Below are 26,730 nucleotides of genomic sequence, written 5' to 3' on the forward strand. Positions count from 1 at the left end.
GAGAGGAATCAACTGGTGTAAAAAAAGACACATAGTTGTTTTGAAGAAAAAATATGTAATTTGCAATTAACAATTCCATATTTTTTCTTAAAAACAACTATGTGTCTTTTTTTACACCAGTTGATTCCTCTCATTATTTTGTACGTAAAAGTATTAAGGTAAGATAATCGAAAAATGAATATTTTACAAGATATTTTACGGTTTATGTAAAATTAAGAAATTATTTCAAGCCTCATAACTCAAAAAGTACTTAACGAAAAGGTACTTAATTATAGTGTTTTGGAAAGCTCTCGAGATAAGCTACAAGAATAATAACGCAATGAAAAATAAATGGTTCCATTTAAGAAATTGAAGGTGACCTTCACATGATTTTGACAACGCTATTCAAGGTCGTGCTAATATTACTGTGCATTATTTGAAACCCTATAACTTTTATAGGAAACATTTTTGTCTGCCGTTCTCGGTTTTCGAGATATTCGGCTGATACGGGTGGTCTGACACACCCCGTATATATATATATATATATATATATATATATATATATTTATTTATTTATTTATTTATTTATTTATTTAATCATATAATAAAAACAATTTTGAAAAATAAAATAATGAAAATAATAGGCTCAACATAATAATAAATTACTAAGGGGTAAAAAGGCAAATAAATATCAAAAGACACGCGGTTATTAGTGCGCAAATTTAGATATATAGTATAAAATATTTACTTAAATTTACTTAAAGCGTAATATATAACATTCTTTTAAATTTTATTACAATTTTTGCTGCCTTTTGTCGCTTAGTAATTTTGAAAGAAGCTCTTAAAATATATTAAATTCATGTTTCCTTTTTCTTCAAGCGGCTTAAATTGAAAATATTATTAAACATTTTTGTAACATTCTGTTATAGAAAAGGAAAATTGCAAAAATTGGAGGAAACACTTTCGTTCACAAGACAAGGAATATTATAAAATACACATTATCGGATGAATTGTGCCGCAAATTATCATGGACAGGCCAAAAAGGATCAACGGCAATTAAGGACACAAGTTTTGTCACAGTTATTATGGGTAATTATTATTTCTTTAAGATATATTTTTATTTCTCCTTTTTATGTAATATTGTTTAAAAATAGTTGCACCTTTAATGTATTCGAACATCAGTATTCGAGATAGTATCTAATATATGCTTAGATGTAACGTGCACTTTTAACTTTAAATTTTTCTTCAGAATTATTAATAAGATCTTACTTCAAATTTCGTTCAAATATTCTTCTACACTTTATACTCTTTCCAATTTTTTACGGATCAAAATTTTTATATTCTTTCCAAAAGTTGCAAACGTTTATAGCTATACTTTACTTCATGACTACCCTATTCTAACTATTGGAATTAAAGCACAAAATATTTTAATAATTATGTAACAAATCGTTTTTCAGCATACGTTTCGGACGACGAAAAAAGTAATATGCACGATATTAAAAAGACCATCCAAGAATGGTTACGACATGCGGGAGATCGCCTCAACTATTTAAGAAACAAGAAGAAAAAGGTTGGTAAATTATTGAAAATTCCATACGATATTATTTAAAAAACAATAGGGCTGTATAATGTTGCTGCATAACATTTTTAGTGTTGAAAATGAGAAAACATTGAAATTAATATGTTTTTTAATATATGTAAATGTATATCTTAAATCATATTTCACTTATCTATTTCAATTATCTTTTGTATATTTTTTTACAGCACTATGACATATGAAGATTTTATTCAACAAAATGAAGATTGTGACGATGTGCGCAATGGAATGCTTGATGGTCATCATCGCGTATTGATGCTACTAGACTAGTTGTACCATTGAAAACTTTGTATCAACCAATTAAGGAACGAGTAGATCTTCCGCCAATTCAATATGATCCAGTTTTATGTACAAGATTTAAGCCTACGGCACACGGTACAATTTTTCGTACTGGATTTGATAAGATTTAGTAAAATATTAGAAATGCTGCATTCTGATTGGTGCATTTTTAGTATTTTACTAAATCTTATCAAATCCAGTACGAAAAATCGTACCGTGTGCCGTCGGCTTAACATGCAGAGCTATTTTAAATCCATTATATCAAGTAGACTATCGTGCAAAATTATGGATCTGCAATTTTTGCTCTCAGAGAAATCCTGTAAGAAAAAATTCTATCCATTTTCTTTTAAGCTAAATCATTTTAGCTAGACTAGAGTTTAACTTAATTAGATTTAAGCTAGCAATTATTCAATTTTGGAAGTAAATTCAGCAGAATAGTAAGCTATAGGTCCTTGATAAAAATGACTAAAATAATATGATTTAGATTGTACAGATCATAAGATTTCAATCTTGTATTATAGTATGTATGTATATACACAGCATATATATGCTATACACATAAATGAATAGAGTAAAAATCATTTTTTATTTATCACAAACATTTTGAAAAATATTAAAGTAGTTTATTTCTATTAGAAATTAAAGTATATTTTTATGTATTTCTTTATTATGATATATTTACATTCATATTCTATTCTTTATTACTTCATTTAAATTCGTATTTTATTTAATACATAATTCTCTTGTAATATTCTCCTCTCTCTATATCATATAAGATATAATTTAAAAAGTAATCGTAAATTATTTATTAGGAGCATATAGTGTTCATAAAAATATGTATAAATATTCAAAATATAATAAAGAAATGAACTTAAGATGAGTTTTATTATTTATTATAGAATAAATCAATAAATCAATGCAGCTATTTTACCGACCGAATTACGCACGTCTAAAAGTCGTCTTAATTGAAATGTCTGAGACGTCTTTATAACATCCTGAGTGAGACATTTAATTATGTCTTGATTGGGACGTCTTGAGTGAGACGTCTTAAAACAATGCCCGACAGATATCTTAAATCGGGACATAAGACGTCTTAAAGACGTCATAAAGATGTAATTCTGATAACTTCTTAAGACGTCTTTAGAAATTTCATGACGTCTTTAAGACTTCTTTAAGACGACATAATGTTGTGTGGGCATCCATATCTTCTTAGGTCCATGGTCTGTTCTTTATAGCTGAACTGGCTGCACTGGGCTGCACTAGTTCAGAAATTATCCTTTTTCAATCACATTGGGAGGAAAAAGATAACCTCTGAACTAGTGCAGTCTAATGCAGCCAGTTCAGCTATAAAGAACAGACCTATAATATACGCATAGACCACCTCCGGGAACTTAGCCGGGCAACTTCGACTTTTTTAATTTTTTTTTTTTATCCTTTGTTGGTCGTTTGTCGGTGATTGTTGGCCTAATTTCAACGTTTGTTGGTTTATATTTTTTTTTAAACAAAAAAATAAAAATCAACGTGAAGTTAGCCGGCGAAATCTCATTTTCGTTTAAAAAGCGGTTCAATCGATGCGGAATCGTTTGGAGATGATTGTTGGCCTAATTATAACGTTTGTTGGTTCATTATTTGCTTAAAAAACGAAAAATAAACTTTTACATTAAGGCCGAATCTACAATAGGAATAAGCCTTAAGGAATTGATCAATCACAGTTGAATGTGAAATAGTAATCGAATATGATTGGTTAATTTCTTACGACAAGCATGGAGCTGACACACACACACACACACACACACACACACACACACACACACTCACTCACAGGGGGGTGCAAGGGGGGCCTTCGGAGATATCAAAAAATGTTTAATACAAAAGTTTTATAGTAAAAACACCTCTATTTAACTAGATTAATAAAATTTTAGAAAAAAAATTTTTTTTTTAAATTTTATTAATGTCATTGAATAGAGCCATTTTTGCCATAAAACTTTTGTATTAAACATTTTTTGATATCTCCAGTAATTTTCGTGATATATAGAAAAAACCGATAAACCGCTCTATCTGAGGGGTGGTTTCACCCCTTAGAATCGTTTTTGGGCCCCAACTGAAAATTTCTAAATTCATCTGTTTACCCCCTCTACATATGTGAAAAGTTTCATTATGATCAGAATTTTCGGGTTCGCGAGGTTCCCTTGTTAGTGATTATTATAAAAGAAACTAATATTTATTTTTAGTTATACATAAGAAAAATCATCAAAATTCATGTTTCGATTTATTTTACATAAAAAATATTATTTATAAAGATAATAAAAACCTTTTTTTTTAATGTCTTCGTAATTTTAAGTCTTCGTAAAAATGATTAAGCATATAGATATTATTTGACACGTGTAGGTTAAAGATATGTAGATTTGATTTAACCACAGATTATTTTTTTTTACTTTTATATATTATTATATAACTTTGAAAAAATTTATTTGAAAGCTAGGCAACTCAATTAAAAGCTGTAAACTGCACCCTCATTTGACCTCATCAGCACATTTCATTGGTTGTCTAATATATATTATTACAACGATTGTACATATGTATTACTTACAACGATTTATTTTCTTTTAATGCCGCAGCAATTACTTCTTATGAGACCTTATTTTCAATTTTCTAGCAAAATATTTTATTATCAATAAAAATATACAAAGTCCTCTTTATTTTATCAACTAACTGTAATGAAATATAACTAAGAAATTACAAGAAAAAAATAAAAACTTATTTGTTTACACGTGACTCTGTCAGAGAAGAATGCGACAATACTTATTTGTTACTTATTAAACACAAACAAAGCCAATGCACGATATCATTTGACAACAGTAGCGGTATTAGCTTTAGTAGCCTCTGTAGAAGTACTTTCGAGAAATTTTGCTTCATTTACATCAGTAGTGTTCACTAAGTATCGCATAGTCACATTTGACTTTATCTTAAAACACAAACCAACATAAATTTTTGTTTTAACATGTTTATACTCCTCCTTGTCAAAAACCTTGAAATACTGTTTATCAATAATTTGTTTAAGAGCATCTTGTGATCTTTCTGTTTCATTTTCTTTGCAATATTTCCATTCAAATATGGCTCCAACTGTTTTAAGAATTACAAGCATGTCAAATTCGTGTTTTCTTCCTCGCTTTTCCTTGGAGATTTTTTGACAGACCGCTCTGTTAGCTTGTGCACTGAAAATTGTACTATTATATGCCAAATAAAAAAGAATGCGATGTAACTCTGACTCATTACATGGAATTGCCGCACTGTCTGAAAAGAGGCCTGAAACTGCATTAACGAGTTTACGAAATGGTTTTTCTTTACTTTTTTCAGTTTCCTCTTCATCATTTGCCATTAATAGCAAATTCCTCAGTGATTGTATGTATTTTTCTATATTTTCAGGCTCGAGTTTATACTTCTTACAAAACATCCTTTGACTGTAACATTTACGTTCGATTACGCTCTTTATCTCCCAATTTGGTATCTTCAGACTTACAATGTTCGCATTCTTTTCAACTGCATTCAACAAACCATCATCCCACAAAAGCTGTAAGAAGAAATTCACTTGCGAGGTATCTAATTTATTCGGTGAATCAGAGATTGTCTTTTTCAGTTCCAAAATATTATCAACTGTTGGCTCAGCTAGTTCTATTTGAATGTTCTCATCTTCAAGAAGTTTCTCGATTGGCTTTTGTATCTCAGATTTCACAAACAAGTTTCCCAAAATATCCACAAAGCCTTTCCTGACCCAATAGCTATCGAACATTTTTCTCTTTTCTGTAACACTATTTTGCAAATAATTTATGACAGACCAGCTATTGTAAATTCTTGTTTCTTCACTATTTAATATTTGGTATCCATCGTACCACTTTTCGACACCATCAGAATCCTTCACTGCTTGAAATTCACTTTTCTCAAATAGACTATCTACTTCCTGTGCTGTAAATCCATATAATCCAGAAAAATTATGTTTTTGCAAGAATAGAACATTACAATGATTGCGTAATTTCCAGGAAAATACTCCAGATAAACGAACACAGGAATTAAGTAATGCACGCGCCACAATTTTTTGATCCTTTAAGCTTGCCGACATCAGATTGCTAATACAATTTATCAGGTATCGCAGGAGTTTATCATCCATGTTCTCCCTAATAGCTGTCATAATGGGCGCGTCGGTCTCGTCTATGAGAATAACAACTTTTTTGTTGAAGTGAGAATACAAGATTTCAGACAAGAATCGCAATCCGTCCTCTACATCAGATTGGGATAGTTCTTTCAGCCTATTACGGTTATAATAGTTCAGAAATATTTCGATATCTTGTATTTTCTTATCTTTAAAACTGCAAGAACCATCAGCAACTATATCAAGAAGGTAAGAATGCCGCTGGAATGCCCGACAAAGAGCTATCTTCAGCGATTCTAAAATGTCTCCCTTTGTTTCACCTCCTACATCTTTAAGACTCATAAATATCACGGGGTACTGACCACAATGTTCCTTAACGAACTCTGGATGCTCAAAACCTAGCTGCAAATTCATAAACAGCTTGTAATTATCACCATCTTCTGGATTTGAAATTGGCTTTGCATCTTCATTTACTGTTATCTTCAAAAAGTTCTCGAGCATATTCATAAATGTAGTTTTTCCGAAACGGCTCGGGGCTGTTATCCGAATCACAGATGCTCCATATTCAAAGAAACTTTTTATATACTTGCTCTTATCCACAAATGTAAGTTTTGTTTTGACGATCTTAAAATCCGTTGTAGAGAGATCAGCTATATCTGATTCCTTTGGTATCTGTAAACAAAATCAGATAGGCCCCATTAATTTTGCTAATCACACTCAAGATATGCATGAAATATATACCAGCAGTAAAGAGAAGAAGGTCGCAATACCAACAGAACGTGCGAAAGCGCAAGCGAGTACAGATGCAGCCATAGCAGAAAACATGCAAAGAAGGCGAAAAAGAAATTACTTTAGCATATGTCGATCAATAAATTTAACTAATTCTTACCTTGTGGAAGTTGCCTGGCTTATTCTTTGTTCCGTATTTTGTTTCCGTATGATCGACATCACAATTGATAGAGAATTCAGGTACAGTAACACTTCCAATTTTAGCATCGTTAGTTTTAGGTTTGTCATCATCCCTGTTGACAGATCCATCCTCCGTATTCATTCTTCGTCTTTGTCTTTTTTTGTCTGGTTCATCCATAAATTGTCTATAACAGAGATATTACCAATGAATAAATAAATTAATAAACATTAATGGCATTATAGCGAATTTTATTGAATTAATACATATAATAAGTATATTGTAAGGGGATGAAAGATAGCTGCGGTTTCCGAGATAGAAACCACGCCGTTAGGTAATGGGCGAGCCAGGAGGGGAATGCCTGATGATAGAGATTTCGGGATAAATAAATACAATAAATGACCCGGAGAATACCGAGATAGAGAACGCTCGGCCAGTTTACCGATGGCTACAGGCCAAACTCGCGACGAGAACAACAATACTGTCCGAGGAACGACCACAATCATAAGGCTTAGATCGGGAAAAATGCGCAATAGCCACCACGTGCAAAGTAACGGCCTCGTGCTCACTGTACGACGGCCGGAAAAAGACTCTCGCCGGTAGTCGTGGTCGCTCATCTCGGGTCGCGCCAAAAACTCTCACAGCCAATCGTCTTGCGCCACGTCACTGACCGTGGCGCACTAGCGCCATCGCAACCGCACGTCAGGGCATCGATCATGTAATTTTGAGCGAAATTTTTCACTTTTCACTTTTTACTCAATGATTTCACGTGAATTTTTCACGAATCACTTTGCGATTATATAGCTAAATGAAAAGTGAAATTACCAAAGGGGGAGACTAAAACCTATAGATTACAAAATTACTAATATTACTAGTGTAAATATGTAAATATATGTATGTAAATATTGTTTCAAATCTGCTGCTCCTGTTTTTTTATTTTCAATTACTTTTTCTTCTGAAATTAATTGAGCAAGGAGCGTCCGTTCCGTTTCCGTATAATGAACATTTTTTTATTCGCAATCCATAATTGCACTTATATATGACACTTTAAATTAGTTGAAGAAAAATTGGTTATGTAAAAAAAAAGATGCTCTCTCTGAAACGATCATACATAGTTAGCAGACAAATTTGATATTCCCTATTATCTATTAAACCAATCGCTTGGGAATCGTTTGGGCACATTTAGGAATAGATTCTCATAGTTTAGGAAATAATAGTTTATTTATAATTAATTAATAAATTGAGCGTATATATACGCTATTTCACTTTTCATTTAGCTATATAATCGAAAGTGATTCGTGAAAAATTCACGTGAAATCATTGAGTAAAAAGTGAAAAGTGAAAAATTTCGCTCAAAATTACATGATCGATGCCCTGACGTGCGGTTGCGATGGCGCTAGTGCGCCACGGTGATTGACGTGGCGCAAGACGATTGGCTGTGAGAGTTTTTGGCGCGACCCGAGATGAGCGACCACGACTACCGGCGAGAGTCTTTTTCCGGCCGTCGTACAGTGAGCACGAGGCCGTTACTTTGCACGTGGTGGCTATTGCGCATTTTTCCCGATCTAAGCCTTATGATTGTGGTCGTTCCTCGGACAGTATTGTTGTTCTCGTCGCGAGTTTGGCCTGTAGCCATCGGTAAACTGGCCGAGCGTTCTCTATCTCGGTATTCTCCGGGTCATTTATTGTATTTATTTATCCCGAAATCTCTATCATCAGGCATTCCCCTCCCGGCTCGCCCATTACCTGACGGCGTGGTTTCTATCTCGGAAACCGCAGCTATCTTTCATCCCCTTACAATATACTTATTATATGTATTAATTCAATAAAATTCGCTATAATGCCATTAATGTTTATTAATTTATTTATTCATTGGTAATATCTCTGTTATAGACAATTTATGGGTGAACCAGACAAAAAAAGACAAAGACGAAGAATGAATACGGAGGATGGATCTGTCAACAGGGATGATGACAAACCTAAAACTAACGATGCTAAAATTGGAAGTGTTACTGTACCTGAATTCTCTATCAATTGTGATGTCGATCATACAAAATACGGAACAAAGAATAAGCCAGGCAACTTCCACAAGGTAAGAATTAGTTAAATTTATTGATCGACATATGCTAAAGTAATTTCTTTTTCGCCTTCTTTGCATGTTTTCTGCTATGGCTGCATCTGTACTCGCTTGCGCTTTCGCACGTTCTGTTGGTATTGCGACCTTCTTCTCTTTACTGCTGGTATATATTTCATGCATATCTTGAGTGTGATTAGCAAAATTAATGGGGCCTATCTGATTTTGTTTACAGATACCAAAGGAATCAGATATAGCTGATCTCTCTACAACGGATTTTAAGATCGTCAAAACAAAACTTACATTTGTGGATAAGAGCAAGTATATAAAAAGTTTCTTTGAATATGGAGCATCTGTGATTCGGATAACAGCCCCGAGCCGTTTCGGAAAAACTACATTTATGAATATGCTCGAGAACTTTTTGAAGATAACAGTAAATGAAGATGCAAAGCCAATTTCAAATCCAGAAGATGGTGATAATTACAAGCTGTTTATGAATTTGCAGCTAGGTTTTGAGCATCCAGAGTTCGTTAAGGAACATTGTGGTCAGTACCCCGTGATATTTATGAGTCTTAAAGATGTAGGAGGTGAAACAAAGGGAGACATTTTAGAATCACTGAAGGAAGCTCTTTGTCAAGCATTCCAGCAGCATTCTTACCTTCTTGAAAAAGCTGCTGATGGTTCTTGCAGTTTTAAAGATAAGAAAATAGAAGATATCGAAATATTTCTGAACTATTATAACCATAATAGACTGAAAGAACTGTCCCAAACTAATGTACAATACGGATTGCGATTCTTGTCTGAAATATTGTATTCTCACTTCAACAAAAAAGTTGTTATTCTCATAGACGAGACCGACGCGCCCATTATGAAAGCTGTTACAGAGAACATGGATGATAAACTCCTGCGATACCTGTTAAATTCTATTAGCCATCTGATGTCAGCAAGCTTAAAGGATCAAACAATTGTGGCGCATGCATTACTTAATTCCTCTGTTCGTTTATCTGGAGCATTTTCCTGGGAATTACGCAATCATGGTAATGTTCTATTCTTGCAAGAAGATGATTTTTCTGGAGTATATGGATTTACAGTACAGGAAGTAGATAGTCTATTTGAGAAAAGTGAATTTCAAGCAGTGAAGGATTCTGATGGTGTCGAAAAGTGGTACGATGGATACCAAATATTAAATAGTGAAGAAACAAGAATTTACAATAGCTGGTCTGTCATAAATTATTTGCAAAATAGTGTTAGAGAAAAAAGAAAAATGTTTGATAGCTATTGGGCCAGGTCAGGCTTTGTGGATATTTTAGGAAACTTGTTTGTGAAATCTCAGATACAAAAGCCAATCGAGAAACTTCTTGAAGATGAGAACATTCAAATAGAACTAGCTGAGCCAACAGTTGATAATATTTTGGAACTGAAAAAGACAATCTGTGATTCACAGAATGAATTAGAAACCTCGCAAGTGAATTACTTCTTACAGCTTCTGTGGGATAATGGTTTGTTGAATGCAGTTGAAAAGAATGCGCACATTGTAAGTCTGAAGATACCAAATTGGGAGATAAAGAGCGTAATCGAACGTAAATGTTACAGTGAATCGATGTTTAGTACAAAGTATAAACTCGAGCCTAAAAATATAGAAAAATACATACAAGCACTGGGGAATTTGCTATTAATGGCAAATGATGAAGAGGAAACTGAGAAAAGTAAAGAAAGACCATTTCGTGAACTCGTTAATGCAGTTTCAGCCCTCTTTTCAGACGGTGCGACAATTCCATATAATGAGTCAGAGTTACATCATATTCTTTTTTATTTGGCATATAATAGTACAATTTTCAGTGCACAAGCTAACAGAGCAGTCTGTCAAAAGATCTCCAAGGAAAAGCGAGGAAGAAAACATGAATTTGACATGCTTATAATTCTTAGAACAGTTGGAGCCATATTTGAATGGAAATATTGCAAAGAAAATGAAACAGAAAGATCACAAGATGCTCTTAAACAAATTATTGATAAACAGTATTTCAAGGTTTTTGACAAGGAGGAGTATAAACATGTTAAAACAAAAATTTATGTTGGTTTGTGTTTTAAAATAAAGTCAAATGTGACTATGCGATACTTAGTGAACACTACTGATGTAAATGAAGCAAAATTTCTCGAAAGTACTTCTACAGAGGCTACTAAAGCTAATACCGCTACTGTTGTCAAATGATATCGTGCATTGGCTTTGTTTGTGTTTAATAAGTAACAAATAAGTATTATCGCATTCTTCTCTGACAGTGTCACGTGTAAACAAATAAGTTTTTATTTTTTTCTTGTAATTTCTCAGTTATATTTCATTACAGTTAGTTGATAAAATAAAGAGGTCTTTGTATATTTTTATTAATAATAAAATATTTTGCTAAAAAATTGAAAATAAGGTCTCATAAGAAGTAATTGCTGCGGCATTAAAACAAAATAAATCGTTGTAAATAATAGGTGCTTTCCATTTACATCAAAACTCAGATAAATCTCACTTTTGTCTTTCTTCAACATTCATGTTAAAGAAAGACAGAAGTGAGATTTATCTGAGTTTTGATGTAAATGGAAAGCACCTTATATATATGTATAATCATTGTAATAATATATATTAGACGACCAATGAAATGTGCTGTACTGATGAGGTCAAATGAGAGTGCAGTTTACAGCTTTTCATTGAGTTGCCTAGCTTTCAAATAAATTTTTTTAAAGATATAATAATATATAAAAGTAAAAAAAAATAATTTTATCAAAGATGGTGCAGAGAATTATGAATTTAATATACATTAAAAGCCTCCGTTAAATGCTAAGTCCCAATCTATAACGGGTAATTTAAGCCTTAAGAAATTGACCAATCACAGTCGAGTATTCTCTTCATACTTGACTGTGATTGGTCAATCTCTTAAGGCTTAAATTGCCTATTGTAGACCTGGCCTAAGGTTCCGCCCATATAGTCAGTTATGCGGCGTCTACAATGAAATTTTAAGAAGACTAATAAGGGCCGGTTTTTCAATAACAGCTTAAACTAAAGTTTAATAAAACGATCCTTGATCCGTAAACATAGTTTTATTAAAGTTTAATGAAACGTTTCTTGATCCTTAAACTTAGTTTTATATACTATTCGTTTTTCCATTGTACAATGAGGATAGATTAATTAAACCTTAGTTAAACTTCTGTTAGCAACTGATCACATGCACGAACTCGATGTGCAGCAAATATAACCTCAAAATAAGTCTATACCACGGTCTTACATACATTCGTATTAAGTTAGCCGGAAATTTTTCAGCCAACCAAAAATCTCCTTATGGAATCGTTTGTATTTCGTATGAAGATGTTTGAAGTGTGATTAAAAACGTTTGTGAGTAATTAGAATAATTATAAAAAATTAATCATTTTTACAGTATGTAGTTAGCCAACATAACTAAATATTAAAAATTCTCCTTATGAATCGTTTGTATTTCGTATGAAGAGTTTTGAAGTATAATTAAAAAGGTTTGTGAGTCATTCGTTTAATTTTAATTAAATTTTTTAAATTAAAATTAAACGAATTTAATTAAATTTTTTATATTGTGAAGTTAGCCGGTAGCTATATAAAATGGACGCCGTCCTGTGATTGGTCGATTTGCTTATGGTAAATACTAAAATTTCTCATGTGTACTGACTTTAAGTGTGTTGTTCCCATAATCCAGAAAATCGTTTACAATACGCCACAAAATGTCCAGGATATCCTGCAATAATGCCTGCCAATCTGAAATATTGAAATGTTTACAGGTTATTTAAAAAAAATATATAATTAGAAGTATGGAAAGATATATTGAACACGCATTTGATATAATTGATATGAGAATATTTATTACACAATTAGTACGACATTAGAACATTTAACAAATAATAAAATTTGTAAGGGATTAAGCACAATGAAAAATATAAGGAATAGGAACAGGGAATAATGTAGAAAAGAAAGAGAGAAAAAGATATTTCTTTTTCTCTTTCTTTCTTAGGTTATTCCCTGTTCCTATTCCTTATATTTTTCATTGTACTTGAACCCTAAAAATTACATTTTTGGTAATGATGTAGATATAGCATCCATGATCATTTTCCTTCTTAAATTTTTTTCATGTTCTGGAATATTGTTAAGCTGCAATGTGCTTTAATAAATTCTATAAATATATCATCTGGTGTAGCCCTGGCGAAAATAAGAAACTTTATAAAGCGTTAACAACCGTTGAGTGAGGGTTTTCTGAGAGTTTATATGCTTTTCAAACTTTGTGAGAGCACTTACATAACGCTGTTGGGTTTTGAATGCTTATCAAACGCTGCAGTGTTGCAATTTTTGTTCTACAAACTCTTTATATAACGTTACATGAAAGTTTTGCGATGCTGAGGTAACATTTTTCAGAGTACGTTCAGTAAACGTTGATACATCTTCGTGTACAGAGTTTACTCAGACTTTTCAAACGTTTACGTTTATGCTATAACGTACAAACGTCTTTTAAACGCTGCAGTGTTGCAATTTTTGTTCTACAAACTCTTTACTAATCGTTTTTAAACTCTCGACGAACTTCCACAAACGTTCATGTAAACGCCAAACAAACGTCTCATTTTTGCCAGGGAGGTCGAGGCGGGCTCCTTTCATCGACATATTTACCGATTTTCAGATGAAATAATTATTTCCCAAACGTTAAAAAATTACAGACATATTTCTCAAATAATTTCACGATAATTAAAAAAAAATTTTTTTTTTAAATTAACTGCTAACTATAGTTAGCAGACATAAATATAATACAGACATAAATATAATATAAGACATAAAAAAAAAATTTTTTTAAATATTTATTTCTGCTAACTATAATTAGCAGACATAAATATTAAAAAAAAAAATTTTTTTTTAATTAACGTGAAATTATTTGAGAAATATGTCTGTAATGTTTTTAACGTTTGGGAAATAATTATTTCATCTGAAAATCGGTAAATATGTCGATGAAAGGAGCCCGCCTCGATCTCCCTGGCAAAAATGAGACGTTTGTTTGGCGTTTACATGAACGTTTGTGGAAGTTCGTCGAGAGTTTAAAAACGATTAGTAAAGAGTTTGTAGAACAAAAATTGCAACACTGCAGCGTTTAAAAGACGTTTGTACGTTATAGCGTAAACGTAAACGTTTGAAAAGTCTGAGTAAACTCTGTACACGAAGATGTATCAACGTTTACTGAACGTACTCTGAAAAATGTTACCTCAGCATTGCAAAACTTTCATGTAACATTATATAAAGAGTTTGTAGAACAAAAATTGCAACACTGCAGCGTTTGATAAGCATTCAAAACCCAACAGCGTTATGTAAGTGCTCTCACAAAGTTTGAAAAGCATATAAACTCTCAGAAAACCCTCACTCAACGGTTGTTAACGCTTTATAAAGTTTCTTATTTTCGCCAGGGCTCCGGGAACATAGCCGGGCAACTTCGACTTTTTTAATTTTTTTTTTTTTAATTGTTTGTTGGTTAATTTCTTACAAGCATGGAGCTGACACACACACATACACACGGGGGGGGTGCAAGGGGGGCTTTCGGCCCCCTTCCCGCGCCCACCCCGTCCCTCTCGCTTCGCGTGAAAAGTTGCAAAGTGGAACCTCGCTTCGCGTGGAAAGTTGCAAAGTGAAACCTTGCCTCGCGTGGAAAGTTGCACCCTCCTGCACCCACCCCGCCGGTAGGGGTGCCTACGGTAGGATGCAACTTTCCACGCGAAGCGAGGTTCCATTTTGCAACTTTTCACAGGAAGCGAGGGGGACGGGTGGGTGCGGGAGGGGGGCCGAAGGCCTCCCTTGCACCCCCCGGCCGTGTGTGTGTGTGTGTGTGTGTGTGTGTCAGCTCCATGCTTGTAAGAAATTAACCAACAAACAATTAAAAAAAAAAAAAATTAAAAAAGTCGAAGTTGCCCGGCTATGTTCCCGGAGGTCGAGGCGGGCTCCTTTTATCGACATATTTACCGATTTTCAGATGAAATAATTATTTCCCAAACGTTAAAAACATTACAGACATATTTCCCAAATAATTTCGTGTTAATTAAAAAAAAAATTTTTTTTTAAATATTTATGTCTGCTAACTATACACTCAATTTATTTTAATTAATTATAAATAAACTATTATTTCCTAAACTATGAGAATCTATTCCTAAATGTGCCCAAACGATTCCCAAGCGATTGGTTTAATAGATAATAGATAATATCAAATTTGACTGCTAACTATATGATCGTGAAATTTTTATTTATTCATTACATTGAAATTATTATTTCCCAAACTATGGGACCGTTACAGAAGTGTTTCCCAAATAATTCTACGTTGATTAAAAAAAAAAAAAATTTTTTTTAAATTATTTCTGCTAACTATACGCCGAACTTATTTTTATTAATTATAAATAAACTATTATTTCCCAAACTATGAAAATGCTTTCCTAAACTTGCCCAAATGATTCCCAAACGAATGCAATAATAGAAAATGCGAAATATTGAATTTGTCTGCTAACTATATTGAGGTTATGAATTCGAATAATTGATCATATGAGAAAAAAAATTATTTCACACTGAAAATGTTTATCATAAAATTTTGCGAGACGTCTTTATATGTGCGTGACGACACACATATATATATAAAGATGGCTCGCAAAATTTTATGATAAATAAATACCCAGACAGCACATGGATATCTTCTGGATATCCTAAGGACATCCTCTTTTCTTTGCGGGATGTGCAGAGGATATCCTGTTATATTCCTCATACTTTTTCAGGATGTCCTGAGGAATAGCAAATGAGCGCCTCATGCTATGCCTAAAAATATCCTCAGGACATCCTACTTCAAAGTCCTAAGAATGTCCATAAGATATCCATAAGACGTTGTAATTTTTTAAACGTCCATAATACATCCTGAATATGTTATTGAGGTACTTTATAGGATAATTTAAGGATAAATTTAGACTTACACATACATGAATTCTGTTTAACTAATTTTAATTTTATTTTCGCACATATATACGTATATATAAGAGCATATTTTCCGTATGCACATATATAATTTGTTGAAACATATAAAAACAAAATTCTTTTTAATGAAATAAACATTCTGCAATTTAATGAATAATTAAAATTAAATTTTGATACACTATAAATATAATTTATATAAGATATGTTATATATATTATAACATATTAATATATATAGAATATATAATGAATGTTAAATATAACAAAATATAATATTTCAAAATATAATAATTTTGAGTAACTAACAAACATTTGCACTGATAATGAAGCATTATGTAAAACTTATAAATTTGTTCGCATTAGATATTATTTTAATTTGAGAAAATATTGAAAAATAACTGAACCTATATCTATTATAAAATAACTGAATCGATAGCTATTATAAAATAACTGAACCTATATCTATAAAATAAAATAAAAATACTTGCATTTTAAAGTAATAGGAAATCTCATTTTACATTAGTTTTTTATATTCTTATAGAATATAAAAGAATAAAGATGAATTCACATTTTGGCAGAAACGCAGAAAGCAGATAAGCAGAACTTGCGTTGGTTAATAAATTTACTACCACCAAGGCTGCGGTCCAAAATGCACTCACAGCGCTGTAAGCATCATCTGTCTTTGTTTCATAACGAATATCAAACGAGGACAGAGCGATGCTTTCAGCACTGTGAGCGCATTTCGGATCGCAGCCCAAGTTTACTGCCTAGTAAGCTTACTACTAGCGCGAGTTTAGCTACTGCTTTTTGCTTTTTTGTCAAGATATAATCGACACCATCGATGGACGAAATGTTGGACATAACCTCGGTCATCAAGCCTTCGTGTATTAAATATCAAATTTTTTCAAAGCCAGCAATCGTTTCTTCAACGACTCAAATATCTGGACCATAGACGTTATTCTTAGATATTTGGACCAGTTAATTCATTTAAAGTCATCTCTTCTGCTTGGTCCTCATCTTCTTGTGTAGAAACTGTATCTGCTCTCTTATCCATGCTAGAATTTTTAAGCAAAACTTTTTAGCAAATTTAAAACTTTAAATAATATATAATATTATTTTATTATTCAATAAAATAAATAAAAAATATCATGCATACTTTTTTTTCTTCATGCTACGCTCACTTGCATGCCTTAACCAGGATTTAATTGGTTCTGATATCTTCTGTTCGGTAGTCTCAGGAAAATAGATTCGTACAGCACCTATAATATATGTTAAAAGGTAATAGTATTAAAAAATATTTAGTAAAATATTTAAAAATAGATATTAACAAAAAATAAAATATTCTCTAAACTGAAAAAGCAAAGTAAGATTATAAGAATGAGTAAAAAACATGATAAAACATTAATAAATACAGTAATACATAAATATGTATATAAATAAATATTTAATAATTTTGAAAAATCCAATTTGATGTAATTAAATAATCTTTAAAAAATAATTGAATTTGTTAACAATATTTTTTATGTGCAGAAAAATATCTCAAGTACTTATTTTAGTAGTTTAAATATTATAAATAATAAATAGAAATTGTATTTACCAAATATAATTTTTCGTAAATATAAATCGAAAAATGAACGTTTTTTCTTTCCGCCAATGTAGCTATATAAACTTCCAACTGAATCACTCAGAAGTCTACGTAAGATGTTAAATGTAAGTGATTTAACATCCGTTCCACCTATTCGTGCCACTTGTGTAATCTAAAAATGAAATAAATAATAAATTTTTTTATAAATAAATAAAATAATTATAATTATAAATGAAATTAAAAATATAAATAAGTAATTTTTTCGATTCAATTATTTTTAAAGATTATTTTTCAAAATACGCATACCAATGCTTTACGATTTATTTTATTCTCAACTAATTGTTGTTCAAATTTTTCTAGCTCTTCTAATGTTTGTAACGGAAAGAATTCCATGTAATCTACTTCAACATCTTTGTTTTTCACTCCATCATCTAATACAAAAGTTTGGATTTGATTTTGTATACTATCTAATTTAGTGTTTATATTTTTCTCTTCCTCATGTACTGTTGATATTTTGAAGTCTATATCCAATAATTTTCGTACAACATATCGTTGAAAATCTGTTGTTGCTGTAAATAGTATATAATATATTATAAAATAATAAAAAATATGTTTTAAAACAAAATATATATAATACATACAAATGTGATATAGAATACATGGAAATTTACATTACAAAATAATACAAATTAATACTTACAAATTGTAGAATCAGTTTCATAAGTTTCAGAGCTGAACTCTTTTTCTTTGACATAATTCTGATTAAAATCACGTCCTATAAGAATAAAAAAACAAAAAATGTGAAATATTAAAATGAAATTAGTTTATAACTATTTTAATAATACTGAAATATAATAATTTACTGAATATACTAAAAATATAAAATTACTGAAAGCGCGATACTAAAAATAAAATTATTATAAAAATTATTGTTGTAAAAATTATTATACATATTTTTATCGATTACCTGTATTTTTATTTATTGAAGAAAATGTTTCTACATTTGTTTTGTTTAGGTTAATATTTGAATTGTTATCTTCATATTCGGTCAGTTTTGATACATTTTTATCTATATAAATGATAAGTAAAATTATTATTGTAATGTATATATATTATAAATATTTTTACTATATTAATATACGCTATAAATCTTTTTACTAACTTTTCAATGGCATTTTAATTGTTGAATTTTCATACGACTGTTTATCAAGATTTTTTTTGTGTGGAACCTTTGGATACGATGGTACACGAACACGTTTTTCCTCTTCACTCAAACTTTCTTCACTACTTATAACAGTCTTGGCTCTATATTTTCTACTCCTTTTTAAAGTATCATTATCTTCACTTTCAGAATTTAAATCTGATATAAATTCTGCTTTTTTTAATTTTTTAATTCCTTTTTCATATGTACCTTAAAAAAATAAAATTATATATAACAAATAGTAAATATAAAATTAAAAATTTTTATATTTTTAAATAAAAAAAATGCTTGTTAATTATATATTTTACTTTAACAATTATACTCTAAAGTGTAAGTATTATAAGTTTGTAAAAATATTTTTTGAAAAATTGTCTATAAGTTATGCTACAAACATATACTATATTTAATACTATTTTAATATTGAAGAATATTGAATGAGCAACAAAATAAGAATACAATTAATTATCTATATTAACGTATTATTTATGTATATTAATATAATTATTTAATTTACTTTTTGTATGTACTTACTTGCAGTTGCTAAAATCCTTTTTATTTCATGTTGCGGCCAATCGTCCATCTTTGAAATACATTTTTGCACAGCTTTTCTAAATTTTTCGTTTGATGTAAAAGTAGGCCAATATGCATATTTATTATTTTTGGTTATCCAAGAAGAGGGTATCATTTGCAGTCCATCGATGAACTCTACTATGGCATACTGTTCCATAGCTCCAAACTAGCAGTAATAGATATATTAAATATATTTTAGAAATATATTTAATATACAATATACCGTTTAAACATACAAAATATATATAAGTGTTAAATTAGTATATTAAAATATTAAATATACATTATCTAATTACAATAACTAAAATCTATATATATATATATATATATATATATATATATATATATATATATTTTTTTTTTTAATTCAATTTATTAATGTAACAATGGAAGTACTACATATTTATTTTCTAATAGTGGTAATTTAACATATTTTGTATCAATATTTTTTATTGGCCACATTTGTAATTGACCTAAACTATGTACACTAAATATTTGTAATAACGATGAGGAACATGGAATGTTGTAAAAATCTTCCTTGTATAAAAATTTTCGACCTATAATTACATCTACATTTAGATCTTTATTATGTGCTATGTTTTCTATTAACACAATAGTTCCATCAGTTAATGCGCAACAACTATCAGCTTGTACATCTATACGTAAAGTCATATTTTCTTTTCTTATTATTTTATATTGTGGATTGCAACAGCCATGTATTAATGGACCAAATGTATGAATAGATTTCAAATCTACTGTAAAATGATTAGTTTCTTTTGTCATAAGTTTTTCTGCTACTTTATTTTTTTCATGTTCAAAATATCTTCTTACAATTTGTTGTAAAGGTTTATCATATTTTTTTAATAGTTTCTTTAACGTTTGTAAATAATTTTCATATTTAAACGCACTAAAATTATCTAGTGGACCAAATTTTTTTACATCCTTTACAAGATGAATAAGACCATGTACATTGTAAGAAACGTTATGTGTACCATAAATTAATGCAAATGCTGTAACGAAATGTTCTAATAATTCTTGACAATAATTAAATAAATCCTGTAATTTATTGGAACATAATACTCTAATAGCTACATGTAAAGTTACAAAATGATCATATATATCTCTACGAAGAAAATTTTTAAAAACTACAGGTCCTGTATATAAAAGCAGTTCTCGATATTCTGTTGCTTTCCACAATTTCACATAAGTTAGTGATCGAGGCTAAAGCAATGGATATGCGATTATAATATTACTCATCGAGCTACTGAAGCATTATTGAAGTTATTAAAAATATTAAAGACGTAAATGAATTAGAAGATCTTCCACTTGATCCCAGGACATTGCTCAGTACGCCTAAGCACACCCCAGACAGCACACATGTCCAAAAGACATCTAAAAGACAACTTAAAGATGTCTTAAAGTCCTCTAGACGTCTTTAAGACATCTTTTGGCCTTTTTGTGCTGTCTGGGACTGTTACTCGTGAAGTTTCTCCTGGGAAATATTTTCATTACGGCTTAGAAAATGCTTTAATAGATATTTTAAAAACTGTACACTTAAATACAGTACCTAAGGATATAGAAATAAATATAAACATAGATGGTTTACCTTTAACAAAAAGTTCAAAAAGCCAATTTTATCCAATATTAGGAGAAATATATCCTAGAATTGCTCAACCATTTGTTATTGGAACGTATCTACAGTAAACCTGATTGTCCTAATGAATTTCTAAAAGATTTGATTGAAGAGTACATTTCTTTACACGAAAAAGGACTTAAGTTTAATGAAAAACATTTTACAGTGACAATTCGATGTGTGATTTGTGATTCTCCAGCTCGATCATTTGTAAAGTGTACTAAAGGATTCAATGCATATTTTGGTTGTTCAAAGTGTATGCAAGAAGGTGATTATATTAATCATCGAATGCTTTTTCTGGAAATGGCATCTGCAAATCTGAGGACAGATGAGAATTTTGTTAATCAAGAAAATGAAGAACATCATATAGGAAGATCAATTTTTGAAAGAGCAAATGTAAGAATGGTAAGTCAATTTCCATTAGATTATATGCATTTAGTTTGCCTGGGAGTTGTTAAAAGAATGTTTCATTATTTTATGCATGGAAATAATAAAGCAATTAAATTTAGTTCTACAGATATTATTGAAATTTCAGAAGTTTTATGTAATATATCTGCATGGGTACCAAGTGACTTTGCACGAAAGACACGTAGTTTAGAAGAACTGGAACGTTGGAAAGCAACGGAACTAAGATTATTTCTATTATATATATGTAGGACCAGTTATTCTTCAAAATTATATACCGGAAAATTATGTATTACATTTCAATTCTTTACATTGCGCTATTAGAATATTGTGTCATGAAAATGATTGTATTACCAACAATGAATATGCTAAGAATTTGTTAATTTATTTTGTTTCAACTTCAAAAATATTATATGGAAAAGATTTTTGTGTTTCAAATGTTCACAATTTAATTCATTTAGCTGATGATGTTGTTAAATTCGGACATTTAGATTCATTTAGTAGTTTCTCTTTTGAAAGCTTTTTATATCAAATTAAGAGACAATTAAAAAAAGGAGAAAAGCCTCTGGAACAGTTACATAACAGAATAGTGGAACGTGCTAAATATAAAAAATCGTTTGATCAACATAACTTTTCAAAACCTCAACTTGCTCAGTATAATTCTATGAAGTCAGATAAAAAGAAATTAGTATATGATTCTATTTTTTATAAAACATTCAAACTTTCATCAAAAAAAGAGGTCGATAGTTTTTGTTGCTTAAAAAATAATGATATTTTTCAGATTACAAATATTTATAAATGTAATGAAAAATCCTTTATGCAAGGAAGAATATTAATAAATCCAAGTAATCTTCCTCATTATCCAGTAGAGTCTAAATTATTTAATATTTTTGTTGGAAATGAATGGTCCGAATTAACAACTTTTTCACTTGATGAAATCAATATGAAAGTATTTTGTATTCCTTATCGAGAATCTTTTTATTTTTTTCCTATAATTCACTCATGTACATAAAACTATATATAAAATTGTATCTCTTTCTCTCTCCCTCTGTTTAAAATGTATATACAGGGTAAGCCATTTTAATTAACGCACGCAATTATTTCGGAAACAAAGCATTTTAGAGAAAAATGTTTCAGACAAAAGTTTTATGGTTTCGAGGGGGCCATAAGATGGTATCATTGGTTTGACACTGAAGAGTCATTTGAAGGTCACGTGAAGGTCACTTCAATTTTTTTAAATGGAACACCCTATATATTTTTGCACACTCTTGTAGCTTATCTCGAGAGCTTTCCAAAACACTATAATTAAGTACCTTTTCGTTAAGTACTTTTTGAGTTATGAGGCTTGAAATAATTTCTTAATTTTACATAAACCGTAAAATATCTTGTAAAATATTCATTTTTCGATTATCTTACCTTAATACTTTTACGTACAAAATAATGAGAGGAATCAACTGGTGTAAAGAAAACACATAGTTGTTTTGAAGAAAAAATATGTAATTTGCAATTTCCAATTCTTTTGGAAAGCTCTCGAGATAAGCTACAAGAGTGTGCAAAAATATATAGGGTGTTCCATTTAAAAAAATTGAAGTGACCTTCACGTGACCTTCAAATGACTCTTCAGTGTCAAACCAATGATACCATCTTATGGCCCCCTCGAAACCATAAAACTTTTGTCTGAAACATTTTTCTCTAAAATGCTTTGTTTCCGAAATAATTGCGTGCGTTAATTAAAATGGCTCACCCTGTATAATACATAATAAAAATTAGTTATATAAATTGTTTAATTTCATTTTTTTAATAAATGACAATTTTAATTATTCTTTTTTTTAATATTATACTAACTTTTATTACTATATTTTTTATTTCTCTTATTCGCAATTTAATATACTATAATATATATAAATATATAAAATAATATATATAAAACATAATAATATATATATATATATATAAAATATAACTTTTTTCTTTTACTAATTATTTTATTCATTACTTTTATTTTATTTTTAATAATTTTAATTATTTTAAAACATTACTAATAAGTCGTTTTTTAAGGAAAATTGATTAATAACAAAATTTCAAATTAAATATGCGCGCTATATGCTTTGTGTTTATAATTCATATGTTTTTATTTCAGCGCCACTTATATAGAGAGTATATATGTATGAGTGCTGCTCTTTATTTATTCACGTGTGTATTATAGTGATTATCCAATTGTTACGTCCAGACCCTGGAATGGATGGGCCGTAATGTGAAGGGCCTGACACAGGTCAGCGACCGAAGGTCTCTATAACGCTGCGTTTTTAAGCCTATTCGTTCGGTGGTCCCTTTTCGGTAAAGGAATTTAATCCATGTTACGCGGGATGGGACCTAGTGCGATCTCAGGATTTAGGGAAGAGAACGGGTTAAATAATTAAATTATATATTAAATTAAAAATACAATATAATATTTAAAAAGATAAAGAAAGAATGAAAAATACATGGTAGCGCTTATAACTAGGTGTGTGTGGGTATCTGTGTGTATGTATATATTCCAGCGGGTGTTACAATCGTTCGGAGGTCATCAGTCAGAATATACAGGGAGGAATTTACGTTAAGAATCAAGTTCTGACTGGTTATTACAATATATATATATTTAATATAATATAAGAAATAAAACAAAAATAAAAACCGAATGTGTAATAAGAATATGAATAACGCTTACTCATTAAAGGAAGTATAGTATTCGTCGCTTGCGCATATGTGTTGTAATTAGAATTAAAATTTTCTAAATTCGCTGAAACACAGGTCTAAATTAAAATACAGTAATAAAATTAAGATAAGAGATTCGCCAAGTCTGAGCTCAAAAATCATTCATCTACTTTAACGGTTTCTTCAAAAAGTAATGATAATATAAAGAAAAATAACGTAAAGAAAATAATAATAATAATAATAATAACAATAATAATATAAAGGAGATGAGAAATTAAAGAAAAGTGAATGGGAAAAATAGAAATAGGGAGAGTTAAATATATACAAGGAAAGGCTGAAACGAGGTATAAAGTTAGAAAACGATACTAATTCGCGCTGAATAAATCATAAAGAACAATTAAAGGGAAATAAGAATCAAGGAGTTAATCGAGAACCATCTTTCAGAGAGAAAAACAAGAAGTTAATAAATAAAAGATGAAATGTTTCAATTTAAATGGTGAAATAATAAGATATGTGAAAGAGAGGAAATAAAAATTACTCAATTTTACTCACTACTCGTTGACATCACATGAGTGAATGCTTTGATAAAATTGCAATGGCTGAAGTCTTCGCCATTATAGCATGAAGAGCTGGCTAATGGAGATGTCCACCAGAAGATTTTTAATAAATATCCACTTACACATAATGCACAATTAAATCTTAATAAGACATTTTCGCTAAGACATAAAGCGGATTAATAATTCAATTGCGTGACACAAGAAAGGATCCCCGAGGCTATATAATTTGAATCAGATTAAGACTGAATTCTCAAAATTCTATATTTAACTATAACTGAATCTCGACTGTGACTAAGAAAAAGAGTGCTAATGAATGAATGAATGAATCCCCCCGCTGCAACTTGTGCTCGCGTATTTTAAAATCATTGCTCCTCCTCCTTACTGGATAGTAGGGATCTTTTTGAACGAATGAGACAATTTCAATTACTCCCTTCTTAGGGACAAGGAAGTTTTTGGAAGGAGAGGGGTTTCTTGAGATTTTTAATTGGTTGAGCTCTTTGGCTCGAGACTTAGATTTATCTAGTAGAATGGGAGTAGGATGACTAATTTACTGTTCATGAGAATTTGCTCGTGAGTCAAACATATGTATGTGTCGTCTCAAAGATTGTTTAGTTTTCTTTTTGATAATTTTTCCAAGATCCAGTATGCTTTTTGTCTAAATTGTCAAATAGAAAAGTTTCATATGGACCATTATAAACATGCGAAGCACTTGGATTTTTACGTGACAGCTGTAACTACAATTTTGTTTTAAAAAATCTTAGGTTATAGCTACTGGTTACCCTTAGTATTACTTTTATTTATTGTTTCTTACTCTAAGAGACAAGTATCATATGCCTATTGTTGACGTGGTACTTGATAAGGATCGTTTGAGCGCAAGTGGTTTTACATTTCACCGGACGTACCAACTATAACCATATACGACTATTTGATTTTATAGTAAAAAATTTGAGTTGACAGCGACTGGTCATCCGCTTAATGTCAGATTCCATTTATTATTCTCTATCTCAGATATCTACGAGTAAGAATTGACCAATGTTTATCGTATAATTTCGAGGAAAGAAAAGAATCGTGGAGTCCGCCGGACGTAACACAATTATTGTGGTCATTTCTTTTTATATTCCCACACAGAAGAAAATATCTAATGGATATCTACTGGATATCTACATATCCATTTAATGTCCATATCCACTATGGATAACCAATAGATATCTAAAAGATGTCTAAAATGTTTATATCTCCTGAATAACCAATGATGATATCCATTGAATATCCATATAAAATCCCTATATCCATATCTACTGAAAATCTATCAAAGATATCCACTGGACATCCATATAAAATCCACATATCTATATCTACTGAAAATCTACCAAAGATATCCATTGAACATCCATATATTGTCCACATATCCATGTCCACTGAACATCTACCAAGGATATCCATTAGACATCCATATAATGTCTACATATCCATGTCCACTGAAAATCGATCAAGGATATCCATTGGACATCCATATAAAATCCACATATCCATATCTACTGAAAATCTACCAAAGATAACCAATGGATATTCATATACTTCCACGAGCTTCACGCCTCGCCGCTAGGTGGCGAAAAGAAAAACGCCTAACCCGAAAGTGGGATCCATCTAAGACAGTATATAAGGCCGCAGCACAGGTCCCACGAGTCACGGCTTATCGGTCAAAGAGCGCAGACTATTATAGCCGCATGTTCTCTAGCTTTTGCGAGGAGCTCCAGAGCTCCATATAATTAACCCTCAGACGGTTAATTTTTTTTAAATTCCGTTATATATGGTATCTATATACAGAACATTAAATCAATATCCATTCAAAAATAAATATCAATATATACGTAATAAATATATCTATATATAATAAATATCCACTGAATATTGTATAGATATTTACAGGATATTGGTTTACATATCCTGTAGATATTTATGGAACATTGAATAAATATCCACGCAGAAATCTGATGAATATCCAATATACATGCAATGGATATCTACAGAAATATCCACTAAATATTGTATGAATATCTAGTGCATATTTATGTAGATATCCTATAAATATTTATGAGATCTCGAATGGCGGACATC

The 26,730-nt window shown here is 30.6% G+C and overlaps 4 protein-coding genes and 1 long non-coding RNA gene across 7 annotated transcripts; 3 read left to right on the plus strand and 2 right to left on the minus strand.

The window, feature by feature from the left end:
* Positions 1-270: 270 nt before the first annotated feature.
* On the plus strand, positions 271-2,549 carry LOC145970703 (uncharacterized). The gene is made up of 4 exons (XM_083097586.1): positions 271-389; positions 909-1,068; positions 1,437-1,549; positions 1,744-2,549. Exons 1-4 carry the CDS (start codon positions 366-368, stop codon positions 1,756-1,758), a joined length of 312 nt encoding a protein of 103 aa, XP_082953712.1. The 5' UTR covers positions 271-365; the 3' UTR covers positions 1,759-2,549.
* A 1,558-nt stretch (positions 2,550-4,107) lies between these two features.
* Positions 4,108-7,599, minus strand: LOC145970627 (uncharacterized). Its single transcript, XM_083097500.1, has 4 exons — positions 7,581-7,599; positions 7,352-7,526; positions 6,892-7,096; positions 4,108-6,674 (listed from the first exon to the last, which is right to left on the minus strand). The coding sequence occupies exons 1-4, from the start codon at positions 7,597-7,599 to the stop codon at positions 4,701-4,703; spliced, it is 2,373 nt and encodes a 790-aa protein (XP_082953626.1). The 3' UTR covers positions 4,108-4,700.
* A 758-nt stretch (positions 7,600-8,357) lies between these two features.
* LOC145969770 (uncharacterized) lies at positions 8,358-11,455 on the plus strand. 3 transcript variants are annotated; one of them, XM_083095998.1, is made up of 3 exons: positions 8,358-8,575; positions 8,803-9,001; positions 9,219-11,455. In XM_083095998.1, the coding sequence occupies exons 1-3, from the start codon at positions 8,373-8,375 to the stop codon at positions 11,190-11,192; spliced, it is 2,376 nt and encodes a 791-aa protein (XP_082952124.1). In that variant the 5' UTR covers positions 8,358-8,372; the 3' UTR covers positions 11,193-11,455. The 3 variants fall into 3 exon arrangements, with proteins under 3 accessions (XP_082952124.1, XP_082952125.1, XP_082952126.1); XM_083095999.1 differs by having other exon boundaries at positions 9,228-11,455; XM_083096000.1 differs by having other exon boundaries at positions 8,436-8,723.
* Positions 11,456-12,023: 568 nt separating this feature from the next.
* Positions 12,024-21,844, plus strand: LOC145969772 (uncharacterized). Its single transcript, XR_014438241.1, has 3 exons — positions 12,024-12,356; positions 21,212-21,361; positions 21,492-21,844. It is a non-coding gene; the product is annotated as an uncharacterized LOC145969772 (long non-coding RNA).
* On the minus strand, positions 16,247-19,594 carry LOC145969771 (uncharacterized). The gene is made up of 8 exons (XM_083096001.1): positions 19,285-19,594; positions 18,715-18,963; positions 18,520-18,621; positions 18,253-18,327; positions 17,859-18,121; positions 17,565-17,724; positions 17,124-17,226; positions 16,247-17,022 (listed from the first exon to the last, which is right to left on the minus strand). Exons 1-8 carry the CDS (start codon positions 19,478-19,480, stop codon positions 16,929-16,931), a joined length of 1,242 nt encoding a protein of 413 aa, XP_082952127.1. The 5' UTR covers positions 19,481-19,594; the 3' UTR covers positions 16,247-16,928.
* Positions 21,845-26,730: the final 4,886 nt, after the last annotated feature.

This window comes from Camponotus vicinus, unplaced genomic scaffold, assembly GCF_025532165.1.
Source record: "Camponotus vicinus isolate PSW18456_S1 unplaced genomic scaffold, iyCamVici1.0 SCAF_4, whole genome shotgun sequence".
Classification (NCBI taxonomy): domain Eukaryota; kingdom Metazoa; phylum Arthropoda; class Insecta; order Hymenoptera; family Formicidae; genus Camponotus; species Camponotus vicinus.